Consider the following 27,107-nt stretch of genomic DNA (forward strand, 5'->3'; position numbering starts at 1 on the left):
TAAAGAAGCTGTAACATAGATGAGGTCTCCCCTCAGCCTTCTCTTCTCCAGGCTAAAGAGCCCCAGCTCTTTGAGCCTTTCCCCGTAAGGGAGGTGCTCTAATCCCTTAATCATCTTTCTTCCCCTACACTGGACTCTCTCCAGTAGTTCCCTGTCCCTCTTGAACTGGGGAGCCCAGAACTGGATGCAGTATTTCAGTTGTGGCCTCACCAGTGTACAGTAGAGAGGGAGAATGACCTCCCTTGACCTACTGGCCACACTTCTCCCTGTGCAGCCCAGGATTTCATTGGCCCTCTTGGCAACAAGGGCACATTGCTGGCTCATGGAGAGCCTGCCATCCACCAGGACTCCCAGACCCTTTTTCCTCTGTAGTACTTCCCAGAAGATCCACCCCTAACCTATATTGGTGCCTGGGGTTCTTCCTCCCCAGGTGCAGGACCGTACATTTGCACTTGTTGGCCTTCCCCTTAAGTCTGACCCATAAACACTCTACACTGTCATTCCCATTATTAACTTCTAGGCATTTGAATCTGTCTCTAATATAGAGGGCCACCACACCACCTCTCCTTCCTTGTCTATCCCTTCTGAAGAGTTGGTAGCCATTGATTGCAGCACTCCAATTGTGTGAGTCATCACACCACGTTCCTGTGATGGCAACTATATCGTAGTTTTCCTGCAGTACAATGGCCTCCAGCTCCTCCTGTTTGTTGCCCATACTGCATGCATTTGTGTAGATGCACTTGAGCTGGGCTCCCAATTTCTTCCCCATCCTTGTCCCTTTTCCTGCAGGTTCATTACCATTGGGTCTGGTTTTATCCCCTTCCCCCTTCACTTCTAGTTTAAAGCCCTGTGCAAGAGTTTAGCAACAATATAGAAGAAAAAGTCTATTTACATTTGGAAAATGAAATGGCATTTGGGTATCAGGAATCCAGATGCACTAATGAAATCTTTCCAAACCCCAAGTCACACTGCCTACCTTTCTGGGAAAGAGTCCTCACTGGAAGTGATTCATAGGTCCCATTGCAAAGCAATGAGAATCTGGGCATCTGAGGGCCAGAGGCTCTAATTTAATGGGTGTGCACATTGTGACCAGCTTTACAGATCCATCCTGGCATAAGTACAGCTGAACATTTCTGGTCTTCAAATCAGTAAAGAACAGTTCTGATCTTTGGTTTGCATAAGGCCGAACGTGCAAAAGCCTGTTTGGTCTTTTTCCTTGAAGGTCCAGGTTTATGCAACCTGCTCAGTTGCCTGTAGATCTGCTTGACCAGACCTGAGTACCATATAGTGACCCTCTAACGTTTCTTAGACTGGAAAGCAGAGGATGCAGACTTCCATCTGAAGAAGAGAATGAAAGTATCTAGAACTTTCTGCAAGCACCTTGTTACTATATCTCCCAGTAGCTGGTTTTCTATTAAAGTGAAAGGTTCAGAGCAGAACACAAGAAAAGTCTGTGTTCCCAGTCAGGGAGAGATTAATTTCACCTTACTTGAGCCAGCCAAAACACAGATGTCTCATTCTAAAGCAGCTGTCTATGTTGCCTCTTTAATCAACTGAAAAAGAAAGAAACATCTGGTTGGCAAGTCAACGCATCCTAATATAGGTAGCACACCTCTCCATTCCTCCATAGGAAGAATTCATATGACCAGCCTAGATTAGAAGGCTAGTGATCATTTCACTTCAGCTAGCAACGTGAATTGCAGCCTAAGGGAGTGCAATAATGGTGGCAGGAAGGAGTGAGGAAAAGGCAAAAATGGGGAGAGAGTGAATGAGAAGAGATGTATCTAATGGCATACTCAGTATTGAAATAAGAGTTCACACAAGGCTCTTCCTCAGCTGAGCTGGTTATCTCTTTAAGTCAATTTTGTACCAGAGAAACGAGGTAAAGCCCAGACCTTTAGGATAATGGAAAGCAGAATAATCTTGCAGCTGAATCAAGAGGCTCAACCGAATCATTAGCCCATGATGCTACAGCAGTGCTATAGAGGAGCCTCCTGCAGTGTCACCATCCTGCCTGAGCCGCTGAGCACTGCGCTCAAACACATGCTGAGAGGAGTCAAATACAAAAGCAAAAGACTGGGAGGAGAAGACCTCTAGGAAGTTTTAAAGAAAAAAAAATTGTAATAAGGCCTACAGCAGAGCGCTTAAAGGATAGTGCTTACAATTTGCATAAGGTCTCAGAAAACTTACCATGATCCCAAGTTTAGCAAACTATTCAGCATTTAAATTCCTTCCTCGACATTGTATGAGAAACACCCTTGTAGTTTTCAGCTTCTTTCATCTTGACTTTCCTGATTTATATTAACCTCTTCTTCATGGATTTAAAAATGAATTTAACAGGGTGAGAGGTATGGGGGAGAGAGCAGGGAAGAAGGGCACGTTTCGAAAAGTACTACTGAAAGTCTTAAAAATGAAGTGGAAGTGATTAACTAGAACTCTCACAATGCCCAAAAATATCAACCAGCAGTACAACCTAAATTGAAAAGCAAAGGAAATGAAAATACAGTGGCTCAGAAAAACTTTGAGGAAATCCAAGTGCTAAAACCAATGAGTTTTTACATTCTAGAAAAATCCAGTAATTTTCATTCAAATTGCATAACCTTCAATGCTTAAGAGATTTTAAAATGTAGCCGCTATACTGTTACACTATTTCAAGAACAGGAGAATATATTTAAAGCAAACTTACTAGGTGACCAATACTAAAGATTTCTGTAGCTTCATTAGGTTGACAACATTAAAACAAACTAATTGACCCATGTGGACCTTATGCATAGGCTTTATAGCCAACCATTTGTGTACAAATTATGGTCATTCACGCCACTAAGTGACTTCAATCAAGAAAACAGTCAACTAACCTAAAAGTTGCAGATTGCCTGGAATAAAATCATGCATCTATGACAATGCAGGGAGCACTGTATAAATAAAGCCCCTTAGGAATATACAAAACCTAATAGCATCAGCCCGACGTGATTTGAGCTAGCTAATTTTCTTTTGAAATGTTTACAGGAAAATTAATCCAAACAGACCAAACAATACAAAACTGGGCATTACAGCTCTTTCCCTGGGTGAAATGTACTATAAAAGAACCACAGGAAGGACTGATTCTTCTAACACAGAAACGAGAAATGTTATCAAAGTGAGGTACAGCCAGTTCAATTCCACATGGAAATCTCCTCCATCCACTTCTCATGCTCATAAGCTCACTCATTAGTACAATTTCTGAATACATATAGGAAGATGTCACTAAGGGGAGGAACATTATTTTTGATACTCTTTGAGGCAAAAAAAGGAATTTACTGAGCAACAGTCTCTTACCCATATTTGCTACCACCAACAGTTGGTCCTCAGATTAGGGTATAAGTTTTCCTCTATGACATAGAAAGAGAAGCCTTTTTTCCCAAGCTAAGGGTTTCATTTAAGAACTGTAGGTTACTCTCTAGAAAAACCTCACTTTCTGAGTTGCTGTTTTCACCGCCCCCCCAAATAAGAAGGGAGATGTCCACTAGTTTGCAGGATGGCTTTATTTTATGGAAAATCAGCAGAGGCAGAAGAGAGAGTACCACACTTGGCCACATGGTGCCCAGACTGGTGGAGCACTCCAAATGCCATACAGCAGAACTGTTCCATTTAGTGGAGTTGTATGTAACGACAGCAGCAGTATTCTGCCTTCCATTTTCCTCTTTCAGATTCCTTGTTGTCCAACTCTATTTACCTGCCTGCCTCTGCAATGCTCCACGAAACCATTAGACTAGCATTCACTTGCCACAAGCTCCACTCTCTGGGATCTGCTCCTTGCCAACTGACCTAGGAATCCCATTGTCAGGAATGATAGATTGTCAGGCCAGCAACTGTGCAGAAATGCAGCCCTACTTCTCCATGCAGGAATTCTCTCTTGCATGGTGTAAAGTTTAGGCAACAGACTAGGTTTTCCCTTAGCAGGCTTGGTTGATATGTGCTCCTAGCTCCCATGAAGTAGCAGCTTCTGCACTTCACAAAGAGAAGGAACAGAAATTACAGCCGTTCTCTGAATTATCGAAACATGACTGCATAGAAATTTCTTTAAAATAGGTCTTTCTTTAAACCTCACAACCAACCAAAATGCAATCTGACATACTTCTGGCATGCCTGGGTTGGTACTTCCAAATCTAGAATAAGCTTTACTTTAGAGCTTTAGAGAAAGACAAACTAAGTACGCATAGAAAATATGATTGAGAGGTAAGAGATTATTGTTTATAGCATTTCTTCCAACTTCTATTAATTTCACCTTTTTCTTAAAGCAGCTTGAGCTCCTCCCAGAAAAGCCCACCTACCAGGAATCTAGCCAAGGAGTGTGAAAGCCTCCTCCAGGTCCAAACAGTACATTTAGTGAGGAAAATACCAGTTCTGAGCAACTCTATCTGGAGGGCAAAAGGCCACCTGGATTTAATTCCAAGTAGAACTAACTATTTAATTTGTACAACAATCCCATTGACAACAAAGATGAACACATATGTCTCCTTTAAATGCCTCAAGGAATCATCCTCTTTTTTTTTTTTTTTTTTCCCATTTCAGTAACCATGGTAACTTTGGGCAAAACTAGCTTTCACCTCAGAAATTGTTTTCTGTGATAAAGGGTTTAAAATAGCATTTGTCATCTAATGGTTAACTTTTTCCCCCTGTACACCCGAGTGATGGAGAGAACCTCTGCTTTACAAAGGAAAGAGAACCTCTTCTGATCCTTTCCAAAAAACCTTCAAGGTGGATGGCAGTGACTACAGTCAGGTACTGAAAAATTATTTTTAACTGAACCTTCTTTAGTATATGGCACAGATCCTTAGGAGAAAGGTGTATGACTCAGGAGCGTCTATCACACTGGCAATCTCCTACCAGTGTTTTGTGGCATTCCCGGCATTTGGCCATGGCTCAGCTCCCATTCATGGCCCTTCCCAGTCAGGCTCCACACTCAGCCCCTGCCAGGAGATTAGTTCCTGCACACCTCACTTACTAGACTCTCAAAACCCCTCTCTGTGCTGCTTCCTACCCTGCTCTAGACACTTAGAAAGGTCTCCTCAGGAGCATCTGCAGTGTAACCTATTACTCTCTCTTCAAAGATTTTAATAATCTCCTCTTCAACAACACCTACCAAAGCTTGACAGGGGTTATCTAATATTAGACTGCTGATGGGTTAAGGACGCTGCTATCAAGATGACTGATAATACCTCATTGTTTCTTCTTGCTTCCTGTCTCTCTGTCTGTCTGGTCTTCCTCTCTGCACTGAGATCATAAGTGCTCTGGGACAGAAACAGGGTGGTTTTTTTTAACCTGAATTTGTACATGATTTAGCAAAATGGGGCTAGGCTCTGCAAATAGGAGTCGTGGTGCTACAGAAAAATGAAAAGTAAACACAGTATCACAAATTACAGTCTATTTTGCTAATAGGTTGAAATGACTACCCGAAGAAGGTTCAATGATGACTTGTTTCTCTCTGGTAGAAACCTTTTGCATAGGGGTGATTTTAACACACAAATAATGTTATTTTATTTTGAGATTAACAAGTACCAACAAACAACAACTACACCAAAAATAAAATATAAGGAAAAGTAAACTAATTTCTGCCCAAACATAACAAATACCTCTCAGTGACAGAGTTTTATAACACTACACACAAAAAAATAATAAATGAAAGCAAGCACAGAGACCACATCCATTCATTATAAACCCTGTGCCATATGAAAACAACTTATTAAGGCTGGCAGAAAGTTTTTCGTTCAAGGTGTTTTTCGTCTGCAATGTGGGATTCAGCAACACAACATCTTTCACAGAACTAACATTTCATATTTTCATCAAAAGTATTGGTTTAGTTTTGATTTTGTTTGATAGAAAATGGAAGGAGAGGGACAGGAGGAAGAAGGAGGGAAGCAGATTGGGGAGCAAATTTAAGCAAACCTTACTAGAATGCCCTTTTAATAGTTAATCTGATTGCAGGCATAGAATAATTCGTTATTTCTGCACAGAAAGCCTTGGCTCATTATCAGAAAGGACAAGACAGACTCACAAAGTATGTTCCAGAAAATGATGGGACTTGGCAAAACTGCACATACAGTCATCCAGGACAGTGGCATTGTCTCTGTGTGTAAACCCAGCGAAAAGGATCTGCCACTATCAGAATATGATGATTCAGAGACAGCAGAGAGAGAAGGCAAAGCAATGCTCAAGCTGAGGCAGTTTATGGAGCAGTACTGTCTCTCAGCCCAAAAGAAAACTCCCAAGAAACAACTGTAGGGTTACCACACTACCACCCAGGATCAGCTCCCTCTGCCAGCAAATGCAAACACAAGGCACGTGCATATGTTCCAACCCATACAACCCCAGATGTTAACAACTGTTAATGTATTTACAACATGGTCACAAACCTTTTGTTTTACTTCAGGAAGAGCTTTTTGGAAATAAGTGCAACAGAGAATCTGATTCTTTACTATGTTATTTCACTTTGATGCTGCTGCATTTCTGCTAGTGTCAATGGTATTTCTAACACTGAAGTAAAATGATGATTATGCAGTCCCAACATTTCATTATTAATATCACCTTCCTCCTTCTGTGAAGCTGAACTTTAACTTTCAAATAATACTTCTTCCAAATGCCAGCTTGGTACAGTTTGATTTGCAAGGCCTTTTGTAAGAAAAGGAGTGAAGCATGCAATCTGAATATATACTTTCTAATTCTCTTCTCTTTTTTCAGTTTAGCCTCTTCAGTTGTACCTTTAACTTTAAATATATTGGTAATAGGCAAGTCTTTCTAGTTCAGCTCACAAAAATTACATGCCTGCACATGACAGCTGAGAAACTCAACAATTTTAAATAAATCGCTGTCATATTTTTTTTCAATGGGAAGTAGAATCTTTGAAATTTCTAGTAGAAGTGGCAACTGTTTGGTGACAAGTTCATTTTAGACAACTGTGAAATGATATTTAAACTCAAAGTCTAAGCTTCAAAGCATACCTAGCTTCCTATCCTGCAGTGTCTCAGATACCCACCCACTCTAGCAAACTGACAGCTCTCAAGCTGCCATCACACAGCATCTGCGCTGGGGCTCTCAGACCTATGGCGAAGAGCCCGCCTGCCAGGAAGCCTGTCCCAGGACAGTCTGTGTGCAGCTGTCCCTGGCAGTCGCAGAAATCCAGAATCTTTGGCAACGGCCAGCCTTCCAGTTCTGGTGAACCAGAATTTCCAGTAACAAACTGTCATGTTAGAAATTGCCCAGCCCACTCAAACCCAATGTGAAACAGAGTTTTATCACACTGGGATTCCTGGTAAAATGCTATTTGAACACAAACCAGAAAAAACCCTAAGGCACTGAAAATAATGTTTAGCTTCCCTGAACCCACTTCCTCCACATGGGTCCACATTTTATAGATTTATACCCTTACAGAAAACACTATATGAGAGAAAATGCTGAAAAAAGTAACATAGTTTTTAGCATGATGCTATCAAAAAATATCAACCAAACTGAACAGAACATGTATAAACAGCAACAATAAAAATTAAAAGCAAACAAGCTGGAAATTCCATTACCTCATCTGAAGTTTTCCCACTCTGACAGATAAATTACATTGTTATCCTGCAGTTATTTATTTATTATGCCTCGCACCTATTTCTGACATATTACAATGAAAATTTGCTACAGAGGTAAGCTGATGGGAAAGTTTGATGAAAGCTTCAGGTCATAATTATAAGGTGACCCTTATGCTCAGCACTCCTAGGTCATACATTACAATTTCTCTTGTAAACACAAAGATTTTCACCAAATTCATTGTCACTACTTAGTATTCAATGAACATGGAAAAGCCATACACACAGATGCTTGCATAAGAAACCACCTTGATTAAAGCAAACTGCTGTCCTCAGCAACTGCATGCGTGTATTCCCAGATGTAATATACCAGATTCTCTATTTGTGACAGGGAAAAAGGAAGGGCCACTCAGACAAACAAAAAATAATAGCAAACTATACAGCCACCTCCCTCCCTCGCCTCAACTATTTTTCATTATAAGTATGCACCTAAAGAGCATTTTAAGAGGGTATGATTATGAAGAATGGGAGGAAATAACATGACAAAAAGAAAAAGGAGAAATTCATTATTATCAACACAGGCTTTGTTCAGGTACATGGCCCAGCCTTGGCTTGACTGTACTGGAAGAAAGATGGGAAACATGATCCAGAAGCAAATTACAGTGTGTCCAGCCAAGACACCCGTTTGGACAACAAGGGTCAGGAACCCAGAATATACCACAGAAAGCAACTGCTGTGCAGTTTTAAACACAGCCACAGAGGCCAACCCTAGAAACCGTAGCAGAACGGACATTATCACCATGTAGTAGCACTGTGGTCCCAATGCAGGTGTGTGTAGTCTAGCTGGGCCTTGAAATGTATTACTGCTGCACAAGTAGGTCTGGCTGTGTCAAATCAACTTCCATTTTAATGAAGTAACGTACACTGTCAGGCCTTTTTACATGTGTTCAAGAACCAACTACAGTAAATCCAACCGAGAAAGGACATGGTCTTCCAATTCCTTTAATATTTTGCACAAGGATAAAATCTTCTCCCAAAGAAAACAAGTGTTTTAGTGATATTTGTAAGGCCTACCTTGCCCAGACCAGGCGTGTCTTTCACTTTGCTGACTGCCCTTAACAAACATGGCGGTGCAGGGGGTGGGGAAGTCTGAAGGATGCTGCTGAAGCTGGTGGAGAAGAGAGGAGATTCAGGAACAGATGATGCAGAAGGCCTGTGTTTCTTCTTTTTGGAAGACAGGTTCAATTTCTGAGCGGCTCTGTGGGAAAAATGAGAAGAGTAAGCTAAAATAACCCCAAAATCATCAACACAAGCAGCCAAGACTAAAGAAAGGTATTCATTAGGTTACTGTTTAAGTAGGATCTTGTTTTTGATGTCATTGATCCCAACAGTCTTATAATTCTTGTTCTTAACTCATTATTACTAGCTTAATGCAACTGACTTCACAAAGTTGCTACAAATTTAGACAGTCTGCATTAAGTAGGGTCACAATCAGGTCTCCGTCACTATCTCATCTTTTGAAACAATTCAGCCTGCAAGAAATCTCCAAAGCCTCCGATTAAATCAATGGCAATTTCTGTTCTAAAATTAAGTTCAGTCACCAAAAGGTTTACACAGAATTGTGTCTCTGATTAGAAAATGAATACTTGTGCAATGCTTGGATGTAAGTAGCCACTGTTAAGTTAATGAGTATTAAATGCTCAGGTGAATTAGCTGATGTGTAAGAAGCCTTGCACTAGTTGTTTCAAATTTTTATCACCTCTTAAAACATAAACCAGTCTAAAAACTAAACAAATGGTGACCAATGAAAATATTTCTGTTTGCAGTGAGATGGAGACAATTATATTTCCAAATCACAGGAGATAGGACAAGGGGAAATGGCCTCAAGTTGTGCCAGGGGAGGTTTAGATTGGATATTAGGAAACATTTCTTCACCGAAAGGGTTATCAAGTATTGGAATACACTGCCCAGGGAAGTGGTTGAGGCACCATCCCTGGAGATGTTCAAAATACAGGTAGACATGGTCCTCAGGAATATGGTTTAGTAATTTTTATTTCCTATTTCTTTTTTTTTTTTGGGCAGAATTAGGTTGATGGTTGGAGTAGATGATTTTTAAGGTCCCTTCCAACCTAGATGATTCTATGGTTCTATGATTCTATACCAACTACAGCTGCATTAACCACTAAACAGAGAAAAGAACGAAGACTGTTTTTAACACTACAGTATTCTTAGATAAGAATGCTGGAGTTTGTATAAACTTTGATTAAAAAGCTAAGCTTTTCTGGAACAGAAACATTCAGTACTTTTGTTTTGCAAAACGTTATATTTTGAGAGACAATTCAACATTCAGCCTTCGTTGCAGCTGTGTTGTTGCAACACTTGTGCATTCTGCACTGCCCAGGAATAATGTTAAAATTAATCACCCCATCCCACAGTTTCCCTTTTGTAAAAGGGGCACTTTAAACAGAGCAGGTTAACTGGAGCACCATCTCAAAGGAGACATGGATATAACAATTCATGAGTCTACTTTCATGTTGTTTGCTTTGGCAGACAAATTATGACTTAAGATAGGTATAAAAGTAGTCTTTGCTGACAGTAGCTCTCCTTACTTTGCTGATGTGTGATAGTCAAGACCAATAATTCTAAATCCTCCTAAGTTTTACAAAGCTTTAGATCCATTACACTGGTATCAGTATATATTATCCAACACTGAACTTAGAAAAGTCATGACATTATTTTATCCCAAGCAGTCAGGGAAAAAAGATCGAATATATTTATGTACACTGATTTCAGTGTGCAAGTACCTTGTGTTTGTATCAGGCATCTGAGACACATAAACCAATTAACACTGTGCATGAAGGTGCCATATGTCAGCTGGTTGTGTGCACACTGTGTGCACTGCCAGTATGTATTCTTCTAGCCTATGGCAAGTGCAAACCAGTTCCAGATAGATTAGTTTTTAATAAAAGAAAAACACTAGGAGATTTTAATTGATCAGACACAAAATTACAACTCAGAATTTTCTGTACCACCTTCTTGTCCTTGTCTTTCCCCTTCCCTCTGGCCTGAAGACTGTAGTTTATGACTTGGCCCTCTCTTTTAAAAGTCTGCTTACTTTTCCACAGGGAACATAATCAAAATGTGTTGGTCAAAACAAAAGCAAAAAGCACCAATTTTTCCTTTTCCCAGCAATATTTCAATCATTCAAGAGAGTTCAATGATTTCAGCTTCCACAGTGTCCATTACTAATGCTTTTACCAAGTTTTCCATGCTTAATCAAGATCTTCTGTATGTCTTAGCTTCATTATAAAATAATTTTAAGCAAAATCTTGTTCTATGTGCAGCAACTGAAAATATAAATGTTGGCCAAACACACTGAAAAATTTACTCCTGTGGTCAAGTACAGTAGCCCAGTCTTATATATAGGCTGTGGTTCCACCCAGTTTCCATCTGTTATACATCTGGTGCCACTGACTCACCTTGGGTGAAAATACATTTCCTAAAAGCCATTTTCCAAGTTGACTGACAGAGCCATTATCCCTCTTGCCACTAAAGGCTTCCCCAGCAAAGCTGATAGTGTAATACAAACCACTTCTTGACCCAACCAAGCCCATAGCTGGCATTTTCTTCAAGAAAAAACATTGTTGGAGGTACCTGGCCTTTTCAAAACCTTGGAACTATATTCTAGTTTGACAGTTATAACCTTTGAGATTACATTCAAATGGAAGAACCTGAATTTTCCTTTATATTTTTGGCCTACAACTGGCAAAATGTATGAAAAAGCAATGAACTATTTCTCACAACTTCATGGGGTTTTCTGTTTTTCCCCCAAGGATAAAAAAATCAATGCATGGCAGACTAGAAGACCATTTACAAGCCCTATCAGACTTGACTGAATTTTGATGGGGATCAAAAAGGCAATAAACCTCAGGTAATTCCCAGACCATTTAACTAGGAAAAGAAGGATATTTTAACCAGATGTAGGCTGCAATATGACACAAACAGGTACACTGTGGCTTTCTTGGGAACACATTTGTGTGAGTAATATTGTTCAGCTTAGGTGGCTAGCATTGCTCTGAATGCAGTAAGTCATGCCAGCTGATGCTGATTTGGCCCTATGATCTAGCACAAGAGGTTAGAAATTCTCACATTTTACTTTTCAAGTCAGGGGTCTGGCCTTCCCATGCAGACTCTCTGGACAGCCAGACTTCTCGGGCAAAGCACCAGGCCAGACCACGGGAGATCCGATGTTGCTGTGGCTCACAGCCTGACCAGCCCAGCCAACAGCTGTTTCGACTCTGCTCTTTGTACAGGAGCTAGCTAGTTTGTTTTCTTTTAATATCTAATATAATAGGACTCTGATTTCCACTTGAGACTATGCATGCTACTGCAGTAAGGGTAATGGTGGTGATGGCAGCATGGTCTTATGTATTGAGAATAAGCTGATGACACGCCAAGTTAGGTTGCATGCCACTGGAGCCGAGTGCTACCAGCTATGAGCCGTGCAGGGGAGTGCAGTGAGCTCCAGTGCAATGCAAAGCACTCCCTGCTGTGTGCAGCACGGCTGTGGTAGGGATTGTGTCCACAGCGACACACAAGGAACTTGATCCAAATTAAATTTTCAAAGTGCATTATGTAAACTTTATTAGACCACTCTGTGGACACACTCATTCACAACATAACTGACTTTAATGTCATTTTACTGAATTATCTTCCAAAATAATGCAGATTTAATCCCGTTTAGCTAATATACTTTGGATTCACACCTTCAGTTACTTTGGATTATTTTTTCCTAAGAGTGCCTATGTAAACAAGCAGCCAGAGACTTTTTGAAAGCTTACAAGATTTGTGGGCAATGAAATAATCACAAGATCAAGATTTGAGATTGCAGAAGGGGTGTTAGAAAGCTGATTAAAGTTCAATCCAAGTAAAACTGACGGATTGCTGGCAGGAAAGGAGAACTGCTTTGAATGTCTCCCTGATCCATAGTAAAGACTGAGGTCATCTCCTGAAATACATTCTCTAATTTTTGTTTTTTAAAATACAATTTTAATAAGGTGTATATATTTGGGTAGTAGAATGCTTTTCACCTCCCATCTATGCAGAAATGGCGATACAATTTTTTCCCTTAAAACTCCAGGGGCAGGCTGGGATTTTCAAACACATTTATTGTAGAGCTAACTCTCCTACACTGGAAGCCAATTCATAACTGATACGAACTTTCTGAAATCTTAAGATCTTCTGTGGGATTCACTGAAGAAATGAAAGTAAACCAGCTTAAAAGTAATTGTGAGACATGAGGGGGCAAAGTAGGTCTTTGGACACTTGTCTGGAGAGATGAATGAACAGAAATGGATTAAATATCCATTTTTAACACAGAACAAAGGCACTGCTAGCGGTGATGCAAAGATCTCTGCTAAGAAAGTTATTCATACTACTTATAAGCAATACAAAAATGAAGTTGATGAAAATTTAGACAAATATATAAGGCATTATGGAAAGCTCTGTAAATACCTTGCTTAGAGACGTCACTGGGTAATGGTTACAGTACAACATACATAAGGAAACACTGTGGAAAGAACAGTTTCAAAATTCATGGCTTCTTAATTAACATTGGCTTCTCACAAAAAACAACTTCAGAAAATGAGGACAAACCCATACATTCACTTGTTGCTAAGCAATAGTCAGGGGAGAAAAAATAACACAAGAAACCACAAATGGTGTGATACAGCACTTAAAGAAAAGAATGAGAACTAAAGCCTCCCTGCAATACATAATGTTCATGTGCCTCCAGCTCCAACAGAATGGACTGGGACCCCATTTGGCATAAATTCATATAAGATTGTGAATTTCAGTGAGCCTAGTTATGCCAACTCATGGCATATTTACTATCTCTCTTTTAACCAAGAAAACAGACACTGCTGATAAAATTCAAGGGAGATCTATTTAGCTTGATAAAAGAAATTATTTTTGACCCAATGTATCATCCAAGGCAAAATTAAAACTTTAGGACTCACTGTCAAAGTAGAGGTCAGTAAGGCCAGAAGGTTCATTGGATTCAGTAGGAGATTAGACATTTAAGTGAATAGTTAAAATATTATTCACACTTGTGTCAGCAAAGATCACCATTGATAAGCAACACTGACTCTCACGCTTCAGTACCTGACGTGCCCCTTCACCACTGACATCTGAAGAAATTTCCTTAGGTGCCTATCTCTGTATAATTATTCATTAGTGGAGTTTCATACTACACTTTATTGCATCCAGTATTTATCACCCTTGGACACAGAATTCCAGATCATAGGGGCCAGTGAGCTGGCGTATCAATTCCTGTGTCAAAATAAAAATTGAAAATATGCTTACTTTCATGTAATATTTTCCACAGAGAAAATGTGTCTCAAGCTGTGGAGGCTAAACAGTCATGTACTAGCTAACTTTAATGTAAACATTCACAATTTTCATTAAAACTAAAAATCTATTTTTCTTCTCTATTTGGAGGCATAAATTTCATTTATAAGATAAATACTCACTGCTGGGCATACAATTCACAGAGTGAGGTATGAATTTTATATGTGCAAGGGATGGCTTACCAGAGGAAGTGCTAGTTTGACAAGCCCAAAGGAGATTAATGGTCTCTAGTAATTAAAATACTATCTTTACTTAGCCAAAACTGCCCTGCCTGCTGTATCTTAGTGCTGGGTTGGAAAAGAGATAGAAGCTTAGTTTGGAAATTGGTCTCCTGAACCAACAGATATGCTTAATCTGTGCAGATGTATCACTAGTGATAAAATACAGTTATAAAATACATTTGTGACCACAGTGTTGGTTACCTAGTGTGAAACACTCATATCCTGTGGTCTCAGGTTGGGCACCCAAAAGTGAAAGACATCATTCCCCAGCCCAACTCTCAACACAAAAGCCCTACTGATTTTTTTTTTTTAAAAAAAAAAAAAAAGCCCTGGCCACAATTCTTCCTGTAGGAAGAGTAGAAATTTTTGACTGTCACCTACTAAGTAAAACATAATCTGCATAGTATCCTAGTTAACGGATGGAATGTCAAACAAAAATATGCTGGAAGCTTGCCATTAGTTTTTTTATTTCCAATTGCAATGTTTGCAAATATGGGTTTCACAGTGTATTTTCTGTTTTGGGTAAATGTGTTTATATAATTATCATATCATATAGATCTTCATGTAGCTGTAAGGTAAAAACTGATAGGATACAGTAAAATTTCAACCATGCAGGCTTTTTTTCTATGAGAAAAGCCAGCCCTGATTTTCAGTTACACGGGGTCACTCAACAGTGCCTTCTTCTCCAGGATATTTAGTTACTAAATTATATCAGCTATATGCTGCCTATGCAAACTGGACACAGGGCACTAAATGGAATGTTCATGTTTTCTAATTATAGGGATCCTAGCTTCTCTGAATCCTCACCAAAAGTGATTCAGTTTCTACCAATCACCTGTATAGGTGATACAGGTTCATTAAGGCAAAATTACAGCCAAGTTGACCTGAGTACTATCACCAAAAGGGGAGTCCCTGTACCTGCCACTGCCCTGTCTGCATATTCCTTTACCTCCCTTGCTTCTTTCCTCACATGTAGTTTGGTTTGGCTGCTATTGCTTTAACCTTCTGAACTGGCTCATACCGAAGGGTGGTCTAAATCATACTTACTTGACGTGGCTAATATGCCTGAATTACTATAGCAAGCACTTCCCCAACCTTAAAATCTGAGGCACATGGCACTAAATGTGGTTTCATGAAAAATCTCATCTTTCTATGTGGAGGGGAATGGTGTGGACAGGGGCCACGCCTTTCTTTGCATCTTCTAAAGTGAAGACAACAGAGATGCTTTACAGGACCTTAACTAACAAGCTAATGGCCCTGCTCTGTTGCAAGGGGCCAGGTTACCTTTTCACCACCTGCAGCAAACCAGGGGTACCACCTGAGAAGCATGCTCTGTGGCAGAGAGAGAACAACCTCCAAGGGCTTTTTCTCATACCTCTACATGAACAGTTTTTCTCATCCAGACTGAAAGCAAAAAGACAGTACCAAATCTTGTAGTTGGCTTGCCATGTTCCTTCCCAGCCCACATTCCTTGCCTTCCAACAAGGCTTATGAGCTACGAATGAGAATCGGGGCAACTTTACTCCACTTTAATTCTCTGTGTGGCCAAACCCAGGGCTGTGGTGTTGCAGCCTAGTAAGCTATGTAAAAAATGAAATAAGAATCCTCAGAGGAACATTTAATGGGTTTGTAGTTCCAGTAAGATTCTTAGTATTTGTGTTTAATTATTTTACAATGCCTTTAAAATCTGGAGATAATTTGAGCTTTCTGCTTATGCTGTAGAAGGTATAATAAACATCTCTCTAATGCCCAGTAAACACTTGCCCCTTATTGTTCTCTTTATTTTTATGCATGCATTCAATTTCATAGCAGCAATAAAGCTGTCCCAGGCTCCAATCTTTCACTTCTTGGGTGGTTAATTCAGACATTTTGGCCACAGTGCTTTAGTGACTGTGCTCTCTCCTGGAACTGTATTGTATCTGTCCAGAAACTCATTATTTTTAACTTATTTCATTCTAACAGAGTCAAAATAGGGCTTCAAACTTTATTCAGGACAGATCTTACAAAACCTGAGCCTTATTGCACACAGACAATCTTAATGAAATTAATAGCTCAGATCTGCTCTTACATTGAGTTCAATTTTGTGTAAATCACTGGCAACAGACCTGCTCCTAGGTCGCACAAAAATGAAGAAGATGAATATGCTTGAAGACCAATAGCTTAATGGGAAGCTCAAAGTCCTACTCAAGTACATATTTCAGGACAGAGGGCTCATATTCTACACAGCTATTATTTTGGTTAAACTCCCAGTTTTAGACAAGGACATGATAAGATACAAAACAAACCAACAAACCGCTTCTCATGTCATTACTGTTCGATCCACAAGATTGTCTTCACTGTGTATCACTGTGCTCCGGTAAAGATGATTTTACCTAACCTAAAAGTTTCTGGAAAACCCTAATTCAGTGACAAATGTCCTTCTGTCTTTGTCAACAGGATCATTAATTAGCTCTCATGCATAGAGGTAACATTGGCCAAAAAAGTAACAAATCACATGTGAACATTTGGAACTCCTACAAGAAATCATATGTTTATCCTTCAATAATATCTGTCAAGAAAACTGCATCTTGACTCAATAGCTTGATACATTTATCTAGAGAAAGATAATTTCTACTTGCTTTCCTTTCTTTCCAAATCTTTTTCTCCTCATTCTCTTATCCTTTTAGTACAATTCCTGAATTTCAGGCATTACTAATCCAGGTCACCACACACACTATAAAGAAATGACCAGGTTCACATTTCCTGCTGACTTACTGACTGCAGGCACACATAATCAACCTGGATTTTTAGATAAAAGAGTGATTTTGGTGACCAGCAGAAGAACCCAACTCTAATAAAATGTTCAGCACTCAAACGCAGAAAACAAATCACTAGTCAATTTTTTTAAGTAGGTAGAGGGTTTTTTTATTCTTAATCTATCTTATTTTTCTCTCTTAATCTACCTTATTTTTCTCTCTTAAAAATGCTTTTATTAAAAATGGTAGTCGAGAGATGACAGTGCTCACAGCATTATCCCATTCTTGGAAAGCACTGAGGATGAATTGGATATGTGTCGCTGCATGCTTAGTGCATGAAGCAAGCTGAACCATTATACTTGGATAAAGCAAAATCAGATGTTTAGCAGTAGTTTAGTATGGGAAGAAAACAGTTACATTTACTATAACTCAAATGAATTCAAATGTAAGCACTTACCAATTACTGCCATGGTTACTTGGCAATGCATCTCCAAGTCCCATGGGAAAACTGCACAGGCAGGAGACCGAAAACCACAGACCAGAGTAGCCTTAATTTTAATCACACAGAGCTAAGGGCAAGAGCACTAGTATCTTTCTCGGAAAGGTCAGAAACAAGCTCTGTTCAGCTCAAGTTTTGGGTATTAAGAAGTATTGCCTGTATACACTAAAGATTTAGATTGTAAGACACCGGCATTGTCACTAAGTAATAAGAAAGGAGACATGCACTGGTTTATATTTGTACTGTTATTGTGTAAAACAAGAAACACACGCAGGTCTGTCAGTTTTCAAGTGTTAGCTGGAAAATATTAGGGCATAGATTTACAGTTACACTGTCTTGTCCTGAAAATACCACCAGGGATGTCTGGCAAACAGATTTTCCCCATGTGTGAGACAACCTAGCAAACTTCAAACCACGGGACAGAACTCCTGTTTAGTCAGACCCTCACTGGCTCTCCTCAGGACCAAGAAGTAATGACAGTTATGACAACTCAAAAACGTGACTAAAAGAAGCTTTGCAATGAGAGGCCAACAAACTGCTGGCCATTTAATAACAGTCCTTAAAATCATACAAAGCAATTTCTTTAACTGTAAATTTTACGCAGCTTATACAATTACAGTTATTCTATTACCTTGGATGCTAAAGCCTGACCACACACTGCGTGGAAAGCTATTTTGCTTCATCTCTGTCCCATTCAGCAAAAACCTCTCATAACACTAGGAGGAAAAGCAGCCAGCACACAGATTCACAGCCCATTTTGTCATTGTTTAACTTTCCAGTTGGCAGAACAATTCAACAGATAGATAAAAAAAGGCAGGTAAGCTTCACAGGGTTTTTTGCTTCATCAATATTTTGGAGGCCAGAATATTTAAAATAACACCAGCATATAAATGGTAAACTATTCTGACAACACAGATGCACTGAAAATTCCATACACCTAAGCCCAGCTCTGACAAGCAATCTCCTGTCATAGTCAAGAATATTTCTTCTAAATGTTCCTGTAATCTTGCCTTGTACTTATTTAAGTCATCACCATGAGATAGTGATAATTCTTTGAGACAAGTTGTTTCAAACTACTGGAGACTATCACCATTACTATGTATAATATGTTAAGGTCGAAGTCTGATGTCCTCCTCTTAAAAGACTGCACATGTGCTAAAATCAGCTCGGCTGCAACAGCTTAGAAGTAAAACAGACAAAACAAAAGAAAAATGTTACGATTCCACCTTCACAGAGATATGCTGAAGCACAAAGAAATTCATGAACAGTTGCAAACAGTAATTTAATCTAGATCTCCTTGCAGATTCACACAAATAGTTATGGTGGTTTTGGAAGTGCCTAACAGCATTCCCTCCAGTAACTATGAGGAGGGTACCAAGACGACAGAGACAGCCTCTTCAAACCAGGGCATGGAAGAAGAACAAGAGATAAAGGGCATATGTTGTAACAAGGGAGATTTGGTCAGGGTATAAGGAAAAGTGTTTTCACGCTGAGGACAGCCAAGCAAGGTTGTGCAGTCTCTGTCCTTGGGTAAGTTTTAGTCCCAAATGGATGAAGTCCTGGGCAACCTGTCTGACCCCAGAGCTGAGCCTGCTTTGAGCAGGAAGTTGGACTAGAAACATCCTGAGGTCCCTTCCAGCCTCTGTGATGCAATGATACCATGAAAGAAATGTTACTGCAATTCTGAGAACAATAAAAATATTCTGCTTTATTTTTTCTTTCAAAATAGCATTTCACTGAAAAGTTACAACATAATCACTTAGCATCAATCTCAGCAATTTATTCAATCCAAAATGAAAGTTTTCATTTTTAGAACATTAATTTAAATATAATTGAAGCAAAGGTAAAACTAAAATTTCAAATGGAAAATGTTAGTAACTACTTTTTGAAGAGTATAACCAAAACACATTTAAAAATTCCTTGATTCTTGTTTACTTTCTGGGGGGACATAAACTAAATCAGCAGAAGCTGATGGAGAAATTTAATTTGAATGAAATCCACATTTCTTGCTGGGGAAAAAAATGACAACATTTTCACCCAAGTTACCTTCAATGTTTTGTTATAAAACCTTCTATCTCTATCTACTGAAGATTCAGGAAGCAATTCTACACAACACTAAATGTCCTCTTATCCTGCCATTTGCAGGGAAAGTCCAATGTGCCCAACCTCTTGCAGGAATGCTCAGCATTCTGCTACCTCAGACCCCACCTCCTTTGGGAGCTGACCTTAATATTTAACCTACTTTAATCATGCTGCAGAATGAATTATTACAAAAAACTATGAAACTGGAAAACACTATTACTGTTGGAAATTACTGATATTTTTTAAATAAACCTTTTGTTCTTGTTTTTCTATTTCCATTAAAGTGAAATAAAAAGCATCATGAAATTAAATACACCACACAAAGTAGTGAGACGCCAGAAAGAAGTGAACTGCACAGATGTGTGTCACAGGCACCAAAAAGCAGAATTTATGAGATGTAAAGCCTTTAATCTGCAGCTTTTTGCTTATGACCCGTACAAATTTCAGTGAAAGCCAATTAATTTTCAGTTCTGAGGGCACTTCTCAGACAGTCGGGCTCACTGCTAAACTGAACAAGTATTTGACATGTATTTTTGTTCCTTTTGTACTTCAAAAAGTAAATTTTTGAAAATACCTCTAAAAATGAAAAAACGAGTTATTTACCATGGCTCAAAATTTTATGCCAAAAGCATATCTCTAAATGTATCCTGTCTCATATAAAGATGTCAAAGAAATCTATCTGCTGTTTGATTTCACTTGGACCTCAACCTCTTCTGTGATTTGTTGATAATACCCATACTCCACCTCTGTTCCACCTGAATAAATGCCAGTAACTCATGTTCAATATTGCTAAAATACAGTTGAGACCGATGGGTGTGAGAGGGGAGCAGCAAGGGCCTTGTCTGTTCTTCCAGATCACCAGAGGGACTGCAGTCTCTGAGTCCCATGGGTCCATGGTAGGTATGACAAATACAAGCAGTGATATTAGCCAGAAAAAATTCTTTCCGTCTTAAAATGCATATAAAACTAACCTTCTTCTCTCTTTTTGGATACAGACCTTGGTGATATATTTTTGTCATCTGCAGGCCAGAGCATTGCTGTTTGTTCTAATGACAGCAAGGCATGAATGTTTCGGCTGGTAAAGCCAGAATGAAACATCATTTTCCAGTGGGGAGATTCAGCCAGAACTCTGAGCTCTCCTTTGCTATCCTGTTGTCTTTCTCCACCATTCTCTAGTCATGCATGATAGCATGATAAACCATCTTTTTCTTGTCTTTCATAAGGCAAACCATGCTCAATAAATACCTGAAGCATTCCCAGAGATGTCTGCATCTGAAAATTTTCTTCCTGGACAGCTGGCCTCCTGAAATCTGGGTGAGCTGTCTCAGCACTGAGGTCTTTCAGTTTCTCCCTGTCCAATGACCCATAAGTTCCTGACCCACAGCACCTACTGCTTGCTGCAAACCTATAAAAAGGCACATCCCCTATGTTAGAGCATCTTGCTACAAAGCATATTCTTCTAAAAATCCTGGTCCTCATCATCAAAGTAAACAGTAGGCAAAAAATTACCTCTACCAACAACTCAGAGAATACTTGAAAAAACAGGAACAAAAATAACTCTTCCAAGAGACCTCTTGGCAATGCTGCTCCCTGACACAAGAGATCAGGGCACTGCGTTGCCTTCATCAGAGCAGAATCACTTCTCTGTGAAGTTCTTTCTTTGATGAGAAGGTCTGGAAAACTGGTTCATCTACCTCCTTCATAATAAATATCTCACAGTTAGGAAACCAGAATGTAAGCTAGGAATCTTATGGACAGCATTTTCTGTTCGACTTGGAATATATAGGAAAAGCTGATGCACTCCAGGAGTAAGATTCAGGACAGCCTGTAGTCGCATCCTAACATCTGTCTTCTCTGCAACAAACAGTTTCAATTTGTCCCCTGTAACATAGCACCCTAAGAATAAGACAAAATTGTATTTCTTGCTATATTTCTTTTATACAAGATAGACAACAGAAGAAAAACTGGAGAAAGATAGCACCTGGGACAAACTCAGCACTGATACTCATTTCGAACGGTAAGCCTCTACTGCTTTGAAAGGAATACATCAACAGAAGCATGGAATTCAATGGTGGTGAATCAAGCCCTCTGCAATGAAGAGAGTATAATGATGCATTTTGTAGAAGTCGGCCTCTGAAACTGAAGATGAAAATGCACAAGCAGGAAAAGTAGAGAGAGAGATCACCCATAAAGGTGCAGGAAACAGTATCTCTATGATGTCAAAGATAAAAACACTTAAGCTGAATTTCTGAAAATCAGTCAGGTACTGTGTCTTCCTCTGTTAGTAAGCACACAACTGGACATTCGCTAGGCACCGCATTAAAGACCCTTGATCGAATACTGCAGCTATACACTGTTGTCAAGCACTATGTAACAGAATGAGACAACTCTAAATTTCATAGATCTCTCTGTGCACTACTGAAACACATTCAAAGGAAAACCTTGGTCATACCAGGAACAGCATGGACTACCTCTGATTAGAGAAATATGGGAGTAAATCAGCTTATGCTTACTTACAAGAGGCACATGCATGCAATCTTCCTTCAGAATTGTCATCTTCTAAGGTCAGGTTGCCTCATCTTTCCATGGATAGAACTTTCTAGTCAAACTTGTTTCATTGTCGTTCCTATCAAGAATGCTGGTTCATCTTTTTAGTACATGTTTTCAGAATAAGGGCTTTATGGAAGAAGACCTAGAGTATATACTGCCTAGAGTACTACAAGGAATCAGTTTGGCCCTCAAAACCCATCAGGTGATATTAGAATTACAGCAGTATAGCTTTTCATATTTTTTTGAGAAAACCTATTGTGTATGTTGATGCCCTGCAGTCTGGATTGTTGGTTATCTGGAAAAGCACATCCTGCATACAGAAAAAACTAAGTACATCTTGCTTTCCAGACTAGAAAATAACAGAGAGATAAGAATTTGTTCCTTTTGCCCTACTTCAGCTACCTGCAGCAAGGCACAAGCAGTCCAAATGCTCCCTCACCCTGTGTTTGCGGCAAGAGAAGCCCTTCTTTTCCGTTCTGAAAATTTGATCACCTCAACACATCCAGTATATCGGTCATTTTAAAGAACCATAAACTCCTTAACACAATGGCGAGCCAGAAAATAGAACTTGGAATTTAGTTTCCAATGTCACAAGACTCTGCTCTCATTTGAAATGTTATTATCTGATTTAAACAAGAGAGGATGGAAACCTTATTGAGTGGGTAGTGTGGGTAAAATGAAGTTGCCCGGCTGATCTGGCACATCTGGGACTGCCACCTTGTATTAAAGAAATCTCCAGCTCCTCCAGAGTAAAACATTCTCCTGTTGAAGTTTCAGATCAAAATGAAAACTTCATTCTATATGTAAGGAATTGATCCATTTGGGACTTATTTAAGCTGCCTACCTTAATCAGTTTAGGCCTCCTGGCCTCAAAACAAAAGTGTGCAGTACTCTCTGAGGAGCCTCAGGCAGACTCTCCCTTCATCCTCCCAGCCCAATTCTTCTGTGTCCTAATACCCAACAAATACAGATTGCAATCAGCCCTTTCTAAAAGGCTGCCTGCAGATACCAGCATAACATAGCACTTTCCTTTCTCATTACCAAAAGAACCCACCCTGCATCTTCTCACAGAGCTGTAGAGTTTAAAAGCAGTCCTTTGGCTTTAACAGGACCCATCAGACTCACAGTGAAGAGTGGGGTTGATAGACCAGCCAAGGGACTCCTCCTTTGCACACAGCCGCACAGCCTGCTGTGTTCTCAGAAATTAGGCTATTTTTTCTAAATCTTTAATTTTGTCCACTTGCAGCATCACCAGAAAGTGTAGGCATCACTGAAGTAGCCTCACTCAAGCAGTCATTCAAGACTGATATTACAAATCAGAACTCCACCATTATTGGGGGATGATTAAAGTAGCTGATAACACAATTTTTTTTTACTGCACAAGAAGTATTTCATTAAGTTTCTAAACATAAATTTTGGCAAGAGGAAATATGCCCCACAACAAAAACAACTGCATTATATACATGTGAACACACACGTGCAATACAGCTGTTTCACTTTCCCCTGCAGACATCAACACCCACACCAGTCCTGTGTGCACAAACCTAAGCACAGAAGTGCTGTGGAGCACAAGATGGGGAGTCAATTTGGGGCCTTGTTAGCTTGGGCAAACAACATCACACTGCTTCCCACCTGAGCTGGGACAGCTGAACACTGCACCAGACAGAGCTACTGGCCCACAGATCATCAGTCATCAGAATCACTGATGACCCTCCTTCAGTCATCAGTATCACTGAGTTCTTTCCTCTTTCATTTCATTATGTGCTCTTGTTGCTACTTTACATATATGTCATGTTACCTGTTTTTTGCTTTGTCTGGTTATTGCCCCATCAATTCTTTTAATCAAATAATATTGGAAACACAGCAGGCAGATGAAATGCATTCAGCTCATCACTAACAAGCTGATGGTCACTCAGGGTGATGTTACAGTCCTTAGTCTATTATTAGCTCCTGCTCCTGCATTAAGTTAGACTTTCATTTGCCATTCTGTTCCCCAGGCTTGTAAGAGCATGCTTACACTCCCCTTTGGATTTATTTTCTGTTCTAGATATCTATCTCTGAAAATGAAGATACAGAAAGAAGAGTCATGGGCTATGTGACACATAATTAGACAGCATTTTGTATGAGGAGAAACAGTGTATCTGTGGGGCCTTTTTGTATGGTTATATTTCACATCTCTAACACTGCATGGAGGCACGCTCTGATCACATTCAGTGCAAACCAGTAACATTAGGGGGAGTTTCAATGAATCTCAGGAGATAAGATAGTGCTCTCAAGCTCACTGAGGCCAATCTTAGATCACTTGTTTCTGAATGTATGATAAATTTGCTGTGCAAGTTCAGTTTTGCAAGGACCTAAGCAGCTCCTGTGATGTGTGCTGCATGCCTTTAGCTCCTACTGAGACTAATGGGAGAGACTTAAGGGGCTGGACAAATTTCAGGAACAAGCATTTTCCGAGTTATTAAAGGGATTCCTGTCTGTGGACCTGAATCCAGACCGTGATGTATGGCCTGTATTGCTGCTGAAGGAAGCAGAAGTAGAAAATTCTCCTTCTCTGGAAGGAGGAGATTACAGAAAGCCCTAATGTTTTAACAGAAGACAAGCAGTTCATGAATGTAGCTTGCCAATGCGACTGTTAGGAGTTTCTCAGGAAAACTGACTAGTGGGGCTGCCAGACAAACTGGGGCTACCACGATGTGTGTTAGGAGAGCAAAACATGATTAAACAATCATTACTTTCCAAGCAAGATGCAGAATTTTTTCAAGCATGACTGAATTGCATCAGCCCTGGAACACCTGGCTGGGAGTAAAAAAGGCTTGCAGGCACAGAGAGGCTGGCTGCCATTGCTCCAGATAAACTACCACAAGAACTTAAAGAACACATTTGATAATTAAAGGAATATAAATATAGGGCATGTGACCATGCCATCTCCCCTTCTCTATCTGATACCAAAGGAAGAAGTGGAATGACAAAAACAAAACAAAGCTTATTTTCATGTTCTTTTCCACCAAGATTAAAGATTACAGCAGAATCACACTGGCTTATATGAGGATTGTGCTGTGATACTGTCAAGCTGGTTGGGGGCGGGAGTGGGGGAGCATCAACGTAGACAAAAAGTCTCTCAGTAGTCTATTTTAAGGAGTTATCTTATATAACAGGAAGCAAGTACAGTTATTCTGGATGCTTGAACACCGTCTGTCACATTGCCACAAGCAAAGGAAGTATAAAGTATGTGTGACCATTTGAAGACTGTTAATTTTAATTAGTCTGTAATAATGTTGGTTACATAAATCCTTGCAGGTTGAATTAGAGGAAGAAAGTGTCATGGAGATTAAGCCTACATGCTATCTGAATCATCCCAAAGCTAAGGGGAAAATAGGTCTTTCCTTGCAAATGGTAAGCTCAGAGATGAGGGTGGCAGTCAGTATGTCACATATACAGGCACTAGTCACTAACACTGGTCTAAATTCTTCAAGGGCAGGTAAATACACTTTCAGGGAGGCAGGGTACATATGGTTGCTCCTTGAAAAAAAGAGCACTTTCCTATCCAAAAGGTAATGAGTGAAGCATCAGCTATCTATGTACAATTTAGCTGGGACCCTAGGAGGGTCCCCTCAAGGTAATGGCATACCGGCTGGTTCACTAGCCACTACCTCAGCTTAGCCAGTAAGTGCTCCAGTGCTGCCCGGAGCTGCTGGTGCAGAGAGCTTACACACTCCCTCTGCCAACAGACATGGAACACACAGCAGGATGTGGTCTTCAGTTTCTTAGATTTCTAAGTTAGGTGTTAGAATTTTGCTAATAGCTTTGGTCACAAACAGTGTTTAGGACAAGGGGAGGTACTAGAATTTCAAAAAGACCAGTGAGACATTTCAGTGCCTTAAAACAACATATGCATAATTTTTTAAGCTTCAGCATACATAGAAAGAGAAATAAAATTCTCTGTATGAGGTTGAAAAGAATGTTGTGTCTAACTCAAACCAGAATTTTGTTGCTTTCATTTCTGATGCAAAACCAAAAAACAATTGTTTATACAGCTTTAGTTACTAACCTGGTGAGAACTAAAGGAGGAATTGTGTGGACACTACTCAGGCTTGTGGATCTTTACCCCAACCAACCACTGCCTGCTTCTCCCAAGGCTGCTCAGGTGTATAGATCAGAAACAGTACATATCCAGAAATGTAATGCCACGGAGAAACTTTCCAAAGCTCAAGGAAAACCCCCATAATTTAGGCACTAACATATAACTGTGCACAAAACATCTGGGGCAAATTTTCAGGAAATCTAAATTAGCATCACTCCACATACTTCTGCGTGATTTCATAGCAGCTGGTTCATGGAGAGCTTGAAATTTGTCCCACTCTTTATCCCGATCAGATACAAAACTAAAGGCCTCCTAATCTACAAATGGCTGTTAAAATAGGAGAAAAGAGATGAAAGGATGAAAGTGAGGCCAGCTAATAAAAATATAAGTAAATACAGCAAATTACAGTAAGTGAATATTACTAAAGGTTAATGTAATGGGTTTTATCCATTTCATTCTTAATATGCTGATTCAAAAAAAGAAAGATCCATTTGGGCATGTCTTTCACATGTAATACTAGGCCTCCCCTTCATGAAAAAACATCTGCATATGCTAGGAACTTTTCATAGTGACTAATGCATAAACCAAGGAAACATATTGTTTTGATTATACTTTTTAAATGGGCATCTTGAAAGTTACAAAAGAAGAAAAGAAGGTAATAAAACTCCCCCAATTCACCATCCAAGTAACTACAATTACATTGCTTACATTGCCTTCCATTCCATCATTATCATTACTACGTTATGGCTGATAATCAAATGAAAGAAACTTTTCTTCATTTCTGATAACAAAACTTTTTGCTCAAATGTTCCTGGTTAGAGCTGCAGCTTCCCTCATGGAAGCACAACAGTATGGAGGCAAAGACAGCCAGCTATAAAGATCTTCATATCCACAGGGATGGTCCAAAGCCAAAAAGAATGGAAGATTCATGGTTCCCCAGGCATACACAACCACTGCCAAATAGACTTCATCTGAGAGGGT

At 39.6% G+C, this 27,107-nt stretch overlaps 1 protein-coding gene across 1 annotated transcript in view; it reads right to left on the bottom strand.

The window, feature by feature from the left end:
- KIF26B (kinesin family member 26B) overlaps positions 1 to 27,107 on the bottom strand; it is a 293,196-nt gene that overhangs the window by 100,840 nt on the left and 165,249 nt on the right. Inside the window, exon 5 of the mRNA XM_014951158.1 lies at positions 8,622 to 8,805. Coding sequence (XP_014806644.1) covers positions 8,622 to 8,805 — 184 coding nt within the window. The remainder of the gene's footprint in view (positions 1 to 8,621; positions 8,806 to 27,107) is intronic.

Source organism: Calidris pugnax, unplaced genomic scaffold (assembly GCF_001431845.1).
Source record: "Calidris pugnax isolate Ruff unplaced genomic scaffold, ASM143184v1 scaffold24, whole genome shotgun sequence".
In the NCBI taxonomy this organism is placed as follows: Eukaryota; Metazoa; Chordata; class Aves; order Charadriiformes; family Scolopacidae; genus Calidris; species Calidris pugnax.